This window comes from Crocodylus siamensis, chromosome 9 (genome assembly GCF_052110815.1).
Source record: "Crocodylus siamensis isolate JL-2025a chromosome 9, ASM5211081v1, whole genome shotgun sequence".
Lineage (NCBI taxonomy): Eukaryota > Metazoa > Chordata > Crocodylia > Crocodylidae > Crocodylus > Crocodylus siamensis.
The window spans coordinates 22,827,717-22,840,172 of NC_143403.1; the positions used below are offsets into that span (position 1 = coordinate 22,827,717).

The 12,456-nt window shown below is 39.7% G+C and overlaps 1 protein-coding gene across 3 annotated transcripts in view; it reads left to right on the top strand.

Annotated features, from left to right (window-relative positions):
- The window catches only part of PHKB (phosphorylase kinase regulatory subunit beta), a 198,946-nt gene that overhangs the window by 94,778 nt on the left and 91,712 nt on the right, over positions 1 to 12,456 (top strand). For all 3 annotated transcript variants that reach the window (XM_090062024.1, XM_090062022.1, XM_090062023.1), the window contains 3 exons: positions 1,295 to 1,390; positions 5,939 to 6,136; positions 7,449 to 7,506. In XM_090062024.1, coding sequence (XP_089918150.1) covers positions 1,295 to 1,390; positions 5,939 to 6,136; positions 7,449 to 7,506 — 352 coding nt within the window. The remainder of the gene's footprint in view (positions 1 to 1,294; positions 1,391 to 5,938; positions 6,137 to 7,448; positions 7,507 to 12,456) is intronic.

Genomic DNA, 12,456 nt, shown 5'->3' on the forward strand with positions numbered 1-12,456 from the left:
GGGGGCTCTGTTCAGCACTGCCTTGTGGCTCAGGGCTGGAGGGACACAGGGCTGGGCCCTGCTGTGGGGTAGGGGAAGGAAAACTGTTCCTGGCTCCCCATCCCCAGGCCAGGGTATGCTGAAACCCAGGAAGAACTTCTTTTTACTGGTTGTAAAGGACTCTGAGAACAAAGAAATGTTCTGAAATTTTTAGGCCTTTGCAAATAACTTGTCTCCCAGGTAAGCTAGTTCCTTGACACTACATTGGAGCAAATTTTGGCAAGTGGACTTTATACTCGACACAGCCGTGCCAAGTACTTATAGAAGTAGAAAATTTGGTAGGAACATGTTCTTACGTCCACTCCTTTTCACTTGTTAAAGTGCTGAATTTACCACAATGCAAATAAAGCCTATATGGGTTCTCCCAGTCATTTAGTCAAATGAATTGACAAAGGACTGAATTTGGCAGGCTGTCAATTGGTTAGCTTGTCAGTAATCAAACTAACATCCTCCTCTAGGTAACCCTGGTGGATCTTGTAACCAAGCCTAGCCCTAAATGGCTTACATTGTTTAGCAGTAAACCAATTTCAGATATTTATATTTAATTGTTTTCCAAAAACTGAAATGTGTTCAAGCTGTATTCCTAACATAAACTTTGTAATTTATAATCTAAAATTTAGCAGATGGAATATAATTTAATGATCACTTGTTCTGGAACACACAGTTTTAAAATATGGAATTTCTTAAAGGATTTTGTTTCAAGTAAAACTTGTTATTGCACAGTATTCAGATTTTCTGCAAAGTGAAAGACTGAATAACAATATATGCAGTGTTGACTGGAAGTCAAGGAAACAATGGATTTTTTAAAATTCTTTTCTAACATGGGAAAAGGGCATTTCGTTTTGTCTGTCTTTTGGTAGACCTGCATGGAATATTTAACACCACACTTCCAAATGATGCTGTCATGAGTATTTTTCTGGGGGTTTTTTTAAGACACTTTAGAACATATAATTTAAGCTTGCATCTCATTTGTTTAATTAAATAATATGAACAATCACCACTAGTAGGCATGGTAACTTCAAGGTTTTGTTATTTCAAATTTATTCTTCTCAGTTGCTTTTAGTTCTTTTATTATGGTTTACTGCAGGTAAAATGCCTCTCATTTTTCATTTGATGAAAATTACTGGATTATGATTATTTTATCATAGCCTAGCTAAAACAAAGAACCTGATAGCTTTTCCAGTTTGTGCTGCTCCAAAAATTATGATATATTATCTTTCCTCTCCCTTACATTAAGTTCATGTTCTATTTTCAGGGTTGTTCTTGGTCTGTCATATTTGTGGATCTTGATGCCCATAACAGAAACAGACAAACTCTGTGCTCATTACTGCCCCGAGAATCAAGGTCTCATGTAAGTAATTTGATGAAATTCAGCTTCCCAGAACATGGAGAAAATAAATTGCTATGAACATAGTTATTGGCTTTGATGACCATTGTTGTATTCTGTTTAATAAAGGTATGAATTTGTTGCTTGGTAAGAGATTAGAGAGATTAGATTTTCCTGTTTAAAATTTTTCCTTGAAAAATCATGGAGCAGATCCTTAAGAAATCCACTTCTAAGCACATGGAGAAGAAAGAGATTGGGAAAAGTCAGCATGGATTCACCAAGAGCAAGCCATACCTGACCAATCCAGTTACCATCTATGATGAGATGACTGGCTCTGTGGATGTGGGGGAGACCAGTGAACATGATATACCTTTACTTCAGCAAGGCTTTTGATATGGTCTCCCACAACATTCTTACAGGTCAGCTAAGGACTGTAAGGTGGCTAGAAAACAAGCTGGAGCATTGGGTTCAAGGGATAGTAATCAATGACTCAATGTGTAGTGGGCAGTTAGTCTCAAGTAGAATGCCCCAGGCATTGGCGATGCGTAGGGGGTGCACAAGGGTGTATGTGCACCTCCTGTGAAAAGGCACCAACCACACTACCAGCAGCGCCTGCAGGCAGTTGCCACTCACCCCACCCCGCCGCTGACACCACTGGCAGCGTCCGTGGGCAGTCTGCGATTGCTGCAGGCCACTGCCACCATTGACGGCAGTGTCTGCGGCTGGTCGCCAAGTGCCAGTTGGCACTTGCCACCCCCACCCTTCATCACCACTGACAGTGCCGCGGCCGCCTGCAGGAACTCCCTACTTGCCACCACCATGCTCATGTCACCGACAGTGCCACCACCGCCTGCCAGAGCTCAGTGTGTCCCCCCCAGCCCCCAGTGGCATGCAGCATTCATGGCCCCAGGCGTCACCCTGGGGCTGGTTTTGTCCAATATCTTGATCAACAGCCTGGAAGAAGGCGTGGAGTAACACCCTCAGTAAGTTTGGGGATGACACCAGGCTGGGGGGAGTAGATACACTGGAGAGTAGGGCTAAGATTCAGAGAGACCTCAGTAAATCGGAGGATTGGACCAAAAGGAATCTCATGAGGTTCATCAAGGACAAGTGCAAAGTCCTGCACTTTGGGGTGGAACATTCCCATGCATCGATACAGGCTGGGGACTGACCAACTGAGCAGCAGCTCTGCAGAAAAGCACCTGGGAGTTGCATTGGACAATAAGTTGAATTTAAGCTAACAGTGTGCCCTTGTGAAAAAGGCTAATGGCATCCTAGGCTGCATTAGTAGGAGCATTGCTAGCAGGTCTAGGGAAGTGATTAATTCTCTCTATTTGCCACTGGTAAGGCCACATCTGGAGTAATGTGTCCAGTTTGGGGTCTCCCACTACAGAAAGGACATGGACAAATTAGAGAGAGTCCAACAGAGGGCATCAAAAATGGTTAGGAGGCTGAGGCACATGTCTTTGGAAGAGAGGCTGAGGAATATGGGCTTATTTAATCTAGAGAAGACAAGCCTGAGTGGGGATTTAATAGCAGCCTTCAACCAACTGAAGGGTGGTTCTGAAGAGGATGGAGCTAGACTATTCTTAGTGGTAGATGACAGAGCAAGAAGCAATGCTCTCAAGTTCCAGTAAGGGAAGTTTAGGTTAGACATTAGGAAAAACTTTATCACCAGGAGGGTGGTAAAGCATTGGAATAGGTAACACAGATTGTGGAATCTCCATCCTTGGAGCTTTTAAGAACTGGCTGGATAAAGCTTGGTTGGGATGATAATAGTTGGGGATGGTTCTGCTTTGAGCAGGGTGTTGGACTAGATCAGTGTTTTGCAACCCATGGATCACAACCCAAAAGTAGGTCACAAGAATATTTTAAAGGGTTGCAAGCAAGTCCCAGAAAACATGGGAAAGTATGGGTTTGTCCTTGCAGGCTGGCAGCATTCTAACTTGCAAGGAGCTGCTTGGGGCAGTTGGAGGCAGCAGGTGCACATGTCTGCTTGGGCATGTACATGATTAGCATGCAGCCAGGCAGGGTTGTGGGAGCAGTCCCAGCAGCTGGATGCAGGTAAATGTATGGGGAAGGGGGGTTGGAGGTCCAGGGCTTGGGGACTGTCCAGATATGTGTGTGCATGCAGAGGGGATGGATGGGGGAGGGGAGGTGCCTACCTGCGAGCACTGAGGAAATGTGGCTGGGTACTGAGGCTGAGTCAGGGCAGGAGGGAAGGTGCCTGCCCCTCCAGTGGGGAATGGGGGCAATGGATGGTCCTTCAGGGGTGGCAGCACCAGGGGTCAGTGCCTGTACTCACAGAGGCGGGGCACCCAGGAGACACTGCTCAAGGGATGGGTGGGTCCTTGACCAGGCTGCCTGGTGCAGCGTGGGAGCCCCAACCTAGGGCATGGGGGTGCCAAAGACCTCCCTACCTCCTCCTCCCTCCAGCCCATGCTGGGGCTGGACTTGCTTCACTACCACCCACATGAGCCAGAGCCACTGCAACCAGCTTATTCTGGCCCAAGCAGGATGGGGGTAGCTGGGAACCCCCTCCAGCAGGGATGGGGAGGCAGAAAGCTATGAATTGAGAGTGAGGGGGTCAGGAAACTATGGGTTGGGAGTGAGGGCACTGGCATGGAGTTGTGGCTTGGGGGTGAGGGGCACCAGGAAAACCAGGGGGCTGTGGGTGGTCAGTGGGGCACTGGCAGAGCCAGGGGCTGTGGCTTGGGAGCCAGGTGCATCAGCAGGGCCAGGGAGCTATGTGTTGGGAGTGAGGGGCTGTGGGTTGGGACTGGCCATTAATGTTTACAAATGGGTCCTGGTACAAAAAAGATTGAGAATTACTGGACTAGATGACCTGAGGTTCCTTCAAACCCTAACTTTCTGTGATTCTGTGAAAATCTTACTGTGGAATAAATATTTTGTCTGCAAGATATTTAACATGGCAGACCATCCTACCTTCTAAAAATGAATACGGCATGATAGAAACCCACTGTTAATGTTTAATTTAAATAAATAAATAAAATAGACTTTGGTCTACAAATAAGTTGGATGGAAATGCATGTTTTAAAGTAGCATGCAATCTCATTAACAGTGTTTTTGTGTTTGTCTAACTTTCTCTGATAAATTGGCTGTAATGTCTGCATTTCTAGAAGGCGTGTTCTTTTCACAATAAAGCCACTGCCCATGTACATTTCCCAGATGCTTTTCACTGCTTGAAGTTGGTGTTTTATCTACAACAGAAAGTGTATTAGGCTTGCCTTGGAATCTGGCAACTCACACAGAGGATTCCTTATTATACAATGATGCAGAAAAGGATTTAATCAGTCAGCAAACTGATAGTGACATTAACGTGAATTAATCAAGGAGAATTTCCTTTTTAGCATTTGTAAATTTGTTAGTTTTAAGTATCATGTATTTATTTGTCTCAGGGCAGTAACTTTAAAATGAGTGACAGGATGTAGCTCTTTTTTGCTCTGGAAATCTAGTTGCTTTTCTATGTTGGGTAGTCTATTAATCTTCAGGGTAAATATTTTTTTTTCACAGAAGAAATAACCATGTTGTTATCTTAGCTAGTTAAAGTACTGTCAGATGCTTTTTTATTATTATTTAACAGTTTAATGTCTATTTTCATCTGTCTTATTTGTTAGAAAAACTTGAATGTGAAATGTCTTTCCATATTAAAGTTGGCTTTCTAAATAAATTTAGTTTGCTCAGCTTCTAATAGAGTAGAAGCCAACTTTTGTGGTTATTTTCACTTTGTTTCTATTTTTATTGATTGGTATCTGTGACTTCAGCAGAAACATGGAATGAGACTAGGTTTGTTGCTTAATTACAGCAACAGAAGAAGTAGGAAGAGCAAGTGTGTAGCAATTGTTTAGAACTGGAGGCCATATTTGTGATTTTCTCTAAGCAAGTTGTATATAATGACAGATTGCTTAGCAGCATGCATGTGTATTGAATTTATGGAAGTAGCAGGATTGGATGGAGGGGAGTTTTATGAACATTACTTCCTTTTTTATTTCCAAGTTGCTCTTAATATTTAGCCAAGGAGGAGAGGTTCCATAGAGATCTTGTCAATCTCCTGCTTACACTTGGTTGCTCCTTTGTTTTTCCAGTTCTGTTTAGAATGGTTTCAAAGCTAATCTTGAACCTGGGTTCTCAAATATCATTATGTGTACTGCCATAATACTATGGTAGCCTGAAAGGTCGTCTTTGTTTCTAAAACCAAACTAAAAAAGAAATCTAGAATCTATCCAGTTACCTGCAGGTTGTGCTATTTAAAATCTAATTTTGAGCCATGTGAGTTCCATTTTATTTTGTAGTTCTCAACAAGTGTTTTAGCTGTTGAACTGAATGCACTGTCTTGCCTAGCCTTATGCTTATCCTCTTGTAAAATGTTTTAACTTAGTTTTATTATTAATGGTAGTAATGTGAAGATATAGATACTATTATCTGCTTTGCTTATATTCCAATTTTTATATTTCATTGAATGGATTAAGCTATTTTTGATCATGCGTGAAATGATTTGTCCAGGATGCCTAGAAATTACCACTACTTTTCTTTTCCCCCATATTTCTCTAGAATACGGATGCAGCTCTCCTACCCTGCATTAGTTATCCTGCTTTTGCTGTGGATGATGAAGCTTTGTTCAGTCAAACACTTGATAAGGTTGTTAGAAAACTAAAAGGAAAATATGGGCTAAAACGATTTTTGAGAGATGGGTATCGAACCGCCTTGGAGGATAAAACGCGGCGCTATTATAAACCAGCAGAAATTAAGGTAACAGAATATATATGTGGAATGTACAATAAGTTTAGGGACAAATTCTACTCTTGTACATACGTGTAGATTCAGAGTTTTTAAATGCACATATTCAAAGTTCAGCGGGCACAATTTCTACAAGATTGCAGCTGACTTTTATATTTGGTGAGGCTTTCAATCCAAAGAGGCCTTTTTCTGTCCACAATTGGCTCATCCTCTTATCTTGTTAGTATTATATCAGCAAAATTTTCTTACTGAAAGTCAACAGTGTACATTCTAGTTAACCATTTGTTTATTCTCCTAATTAGGTCAGTGTTTCCTGCTTGGTCTTTATAACAGGAGATTTTAGATTACCTAAGGCATTGTTTTAGGCTGATGTTGGTCATGAATAATTTCATTTTGATATGTTTTTAACCAAACATATAGGCCCCATTGGTTTTCTAACAGTAGACCTGTTCATGCTGACACAGATGCATTTGACCTGCTTGTTGCTTTCCATTTCAGGTGGTAGTTGCTTAGGAAGGTCCATTCATAACTGAGTTGTTTGTAGTTCATCATAAGTTTTTATTTTTTTCCCAGTAGCACTTTCCTTCTACAAATCAGACCTTTACGAGACATACAAAATGAGACTTGTGTCAAGAGTCTCTCTTTCTCTAGAACAGCCAGGTTATGAAGCCAGAAAATTAAATTATTCCTTTTTCCCTGCCCTTGATGCATTTCCTCCAAGGTAAAATTGGGAAGCATTTAGGGAGGTAACCTAGGCATCACTCTGCAATCCACTTCAGTGAAGGAGATGCACATTGTAGATTTTTCCATGCGGTTTTGAGAGAATGCGAAGTCAGCGGTTTAGTCATTGATTTGGCTGCTGATAAATGGACTTCCATTTACATTCAGTGTACGGTTGATTTCACATTACAGATAGGCAAGTTATCATTTTATTTAATTTTACAGCTGAATACAGTGTGGGCATATTAAAAATAATTGTACTATATGGTTTTGAGTGTGTTTATCAGTAGAAGTTGTTTTAAGTTTTTGTTTCTTCAAATACTGTCTTTCAAAGGAAAAAAAAATGGTCTTTAAAGACAAAAGCCATCTACTGAGAATAAAACTTAAGATGTAATTTTTTTACTTGAAAACATGCTTTAGCACGTTTAAAGCACAGTAAATCTGCATTTAGCAAAAAACATGATCTGTGCTCTAAAATGAAGAGCTAATTTATTAAATGTTTAGTATTCATGTTTATCTTCTTTCTTTGAAATTCTTAATAGGAGATTTGAATACATTTCTTTAAACTAAGATATTCAATGTCTTCTTTTTCCCCTTTCTTTAGCTGTTTGATGGGATTGAATGTGAATTTCCTCTCTTTTTTATTTTCCTGATGATTGATGGTAAGTAAATCTTTGCATGCTCTCTGTACAGGCATTCCAGAGAGGTTCATGAAGTAAGGAAATAAAATGATTTTCCAAATCTGCAGAAGTAATTCAGTAATTCTAAATGCCTGAATAAAAACTCTGTCTTATGAGTAAAATAAAATGATTACAGCCATTTAAGAGTAAACTCTCTGTAAAATATTGGTTGATTTTGTATTTTTTGAATGTGTAAGTATAGATACAAAAACATATCCACTTTTTTCAGTACTCTGAAGATACTGGAGTGGCCAAATTAATAAGAACACTGCATAGTTCAGAGGTACAGTTCACAGTTCTAAGAGTACAGATGCTGCTTCAGTCCTGCATGGATTTAGGCAAAGCTACTTGCCCCCTTTCCTTCTTCCAACTCCTACCTTGAGTTTTTTTCCTTACTCCTGACATCCTTCCTTGCTTCCAGTCCTTAGGTTATTAGTAACTCCCCACCTTGCCTTTCACTTCCCAATTTTTCTCTCTCATGTATTGCATCTGAGCTGCACTGAACACTTTTGTGCAAGAGAAATGAAACTGGGGCTGCTGAAGCATCATGAGCAAGCTGCACATAGGCAAACTGAATGTTTCAGTAGTCTTGTAAAGGCTGGTTGTACCATGACAATATAACAGGATGCAGAAGTGAAGTCAGCAGTTTCTCAGTGGTGGGACAATGCCATCTTTATGCAATGCCTTTGGGTTGGGAGATGTCAGAAAGGTTGAGGCACAATAATGAAAGCTGAAACTTGTGGAGAGGGCCTAGAAGTCTGTTCAAGAGAGTAGAGTAAGGTGATGTTAACAAAGCAGATCAGAGCTATCTAAAAGATCTGGATTCAGTTTTGGTAAAGAGGTGTAGCTTAAGCTAGATTTTATAACATCTTTTTCCATCCTTAATCTGTAGAATGCTTTTAAGCCTGTATTTGCTGAGATATATTGAATGCTAAAGTTCATATCTCCTACATTTCCCATCCATTTGGATTTCAATTAAAAAAGGGATGTCAAACTCATCTGTGTCCCAGGCTAAATTCAGCTTGGGGAATGGGGTGGCAACAGACGACACAGTAACAGTAACACCAAGTGGAGAAGCAGCAGTGGGACAACTGGCTGCAGGGCAAATGAGAGCTTTAATTCACCCAACTGCTATTTATAGCCTAGCCGCCAGAGCCACAGGGTCCCAGTTTCTGCAGCAGGTCTTGCTCACCACTGGCTATGCTTTCAAACTCCCTGGCCCACCAGTAGCCCAGCAGGTCCAATAGAACGGCTCCACAGGCTGTGTGTTTGAATTACAGAAGTGTCTTATTTCCAAGACATGGTTTTTTAATCTAAGTTTAGAAAAATAAAGTGTTTTGTTTTGAATAGGTAGGCTACAGCATGAAGAATGGTAAAGCTGCCAGAACAAATGAGTATTCCCTTTTTGAAGGGACATTTTAATTTTTGGAGGGAGCAGTATGAAATATGCTGCAGAAGATGCTCTACCATGTGAGCTCCATGCCCATCCATAGTTAGCTGAGCATTTAAAAAAGTCATAATTTCTTATTTTCCTGTATGCTAAGAAAAATATTACAAATTCCATAGACTTCAAAATTCCAAATGATAGATTCCATGGTCTCCATAGCCTTTCCCCTTACAAGCTATTGCATTCAATAAAACATTCTTATTTAGTTGGCATGTTTTAGATGTGTGTATGTGTGTTTATGATTAGCAATGTTTGTTTCTTTCTTTTTTTAATATGTGCCTTATTGTGAAAATGTTTCAGAAACCTCTAATGTAAATGCCAACTAAAGTTGATTGGTTTCTTTGCTCTAATGCTGTCCTAAAGAGTATGTTTGCATATGGAAAAGAATAGCTATTCTTGAACAGCACATTGAATTTTGACATTAAGCTCAGGTGATAAAGCCAAGCAAGGGTTAATAATGAAAAGAAAACTGGTCTATGCCAAACAAAGCAACCGCCAATGTCTTCATAAAGTCTATTCAGTACTTTGTCTACTGGTTGTACAATAAGCCAGTTAAGAAAATCAAAGATTGGAGGGCAACATGAAATAAAAGAGATTAAAGTAAACAAGTATATAGTCCATTTTTTAAATGTAAGACTTATAAAATACCTTGACTCTTTGTAGAGGACAGGATACTGAACTTTTAAACTACTAAACTGCTTAACTATTAAAGGACTAAACAAAAAGTCCATGGGAAAGGCAGGGAGGAGAGAGAAGGGGGAAGAAGGGAGAATCTCAGGGTGCCTATATATGTATGTCGACACTGCTCTGATGTGCTGTAATTCTACAAGCTTTAGAAAAAAGGCCCCATTGCCATTTTTAAGCTTGAGGACACTGGTACACATGGCGCTTAGGGTGCTTTAATTAGAGTGATTCTCAGAGCTACTCTAATTAAACTTTACTCCCCTCCCCCACCTCCCAGAACATGTGTATAAATGCAGTCTCCAAATACAGGAGCATAAAGTTACTATAAAATTTGAAGTACTTGTAGAGGGACGCAATAAAACTAAAAAGAAAAAATGAAATGGTAAAAGATGAGTGGGTTACAGTTAAATGATTCTAAAACAAAAGCAAATGGTAGTTAGCTGTATTAGTTTGAAGTTAGGCAGAAGGCTGGGTAGATTTGCACTTTATAGACTAACTAAATCAAAGGTGTATAACATAAGTTTTCATAAGCAAAGATTTTGCGCTATATCTCTGATTTAGCTAGTCTATAAGGTACAAATCTACCCTACCTTCAATCTAAAGCAAAAGAAACTGATAAAATCCAGTCCCCCATCACAAATACTGATTCTTCTGAAAACCCATTTGTCATAAATTAACTCCCTCTACCTACAGAGGGAAAAAAATTCGGTAAAGATATACCAAACTAATAACAATTGAACCAACTGATGGTTAATAGCCTTTCTGACTTTTATTAGAGTAGAACAATAAAATCTGTTTGATAGGAATGGAATTTCTTAAAAATGGCACTTGCAGATCATTGAAGGTGTATATAATCACACCAATGAAATGCTCTCTGCGTCTTTCTAAAAATAAATAAAATGAAGCATATTCACAAAAATATTTACATGTATGAGGCTCACGAATTTTAGCTCTATATTATTTTATTTTTAGGCCACAAAATAGACCAATTCTTCCATTGTTTTTCTTTATGTATCCATCAACATTTCTGTTGTTTGTTAAATCATGACTTCCTAATATTTTAAGTCAGTTTCTGGCAATGAAGCGTTCTGGAATAGGTTATACCTTTCCCATTAGTATTAACAAATAGGTGTTTTATTTCCCATGGGTCACAGGTAGTATTTATCCTAACATTATCTTTTACCAGTGATGTTTGCCTATTGGATTTTTCACAAGCATCCAGCACTCTTTCCCCTCTGCTTTCTTCCCCCTACCCTAGACATCTGGCAACAAGAATAATTTGCAGATTAATGTTACAAAAATTAATAAATAAATGTCTTTATCATGACATCACTCTTGCTTAACTGTGCCAACAAGATGTCACTGTTGCATCATTTCAGTATGTTTTTAGACATTTTGTTTTTCTTGCATAACATTTTATCTTCCAAGTTGCTGGTTGATTTTTTTTTCCATTGCACTAATTTCTTCTTAGCCAGGTGTTCATGGTGCTTGTTGTATGTGTAGGAATACACCAAAAAACATGGAGATATATTTGTTAAGATATATTTCTTCACTTAATATTACAGAATTGGAGAAAAGGAAAACATCTGAATAGTACTATTTTTCAGGCTTTGGCCACAATTTTGTGTGAAAGACTTAGTTTAGGCTTTTTTTGCAATATCCTGTGTCTACCAAAATCTTGTAGGAGCAAAACATTTATTGCATGTTTATATGCTGAAAGCACCTTGTAACAAGAATATTTTGAGTTTTATGAAATAGTCCTTTAAAGATGTTAGATGGTTATTACTACAGCCTTCTTGTTACATGTTTTCCCCAGTGCCTTTGTTTTTTTCCCTTTCTGCGTGTTCTCAACAGGATAACTTTTTTCAGAATTAATATCCCACACATAAATAATACTTCATAAATTATTTTGTTTTAACACACGTTTTGCCACACATTTAAGAAGTTACATCAGCCTGAAACTTTGTATATATTGAATATTTTTTTAAAAGAAATTTCATTTCAGAGCCCCAAAATTGCACTAGTAAATTACATGAGAACGGGGGAAGTAGAAGTAATTTCTAATCAACAAGTCAGTAGTCATTAACCCCATTGAAAAGAAAATTGGCTCCTTTTCAGTTGCCAAGTTTCTTCCAGCCTTTACTCTTCATAGCTTCATAAAAGCTATGTAGTAAAGGCTTTTGACTGGTGTTTGTAAAAGACTTGTATGGGATTTAGGCCCCTATACATGGCTGAAATTCAGAGAAAGTAGGGCACCTTGACTGCTTGTATATGCCACGGGGGTTTAATTCAGTTTAGTTCTCCCTAAATTGAAACTGTGGGTTTTTAAAAACACTGCTTCAATTTAGGGAGAATTAAACCAGTCTAAACCCCCGTGGCATGTACACAAGGGTGGGGGCCCAATCCTTACCTTCCTGCTGGCACCCGGCCTGAGCAGTCCTGGGTGGGGCGTGCCACAGCTGCGGAGGGAAGCACCGGGCCCCTGCACAGCTCAAGTAGGCAGGCAGGCTCTGGGGAGGAAAAAAAAAGTTCAGGCTCGCTGGGTTTTTGTTTTGTTGTTGTTGTTGTTGTTTTTGTTTTTTGTTTTCTTCCGTGGAGCCCACCTGCACAGGTAGCTGCCAAGTCCCACAGTCCCTGATCTGCGTGGAGCCTGCCAAGCCCCAAGCACATTGGCTTTTAGAGCCCCACGCACTGTTGCACTTTGTTAGGTAGCAAACTAAAACACCTCAGAGGTGTTTTATCTTGCTACGAACAAAAGTCATTTCAAGTGGAATACACCACGGAGCATGCAAACAGCAACG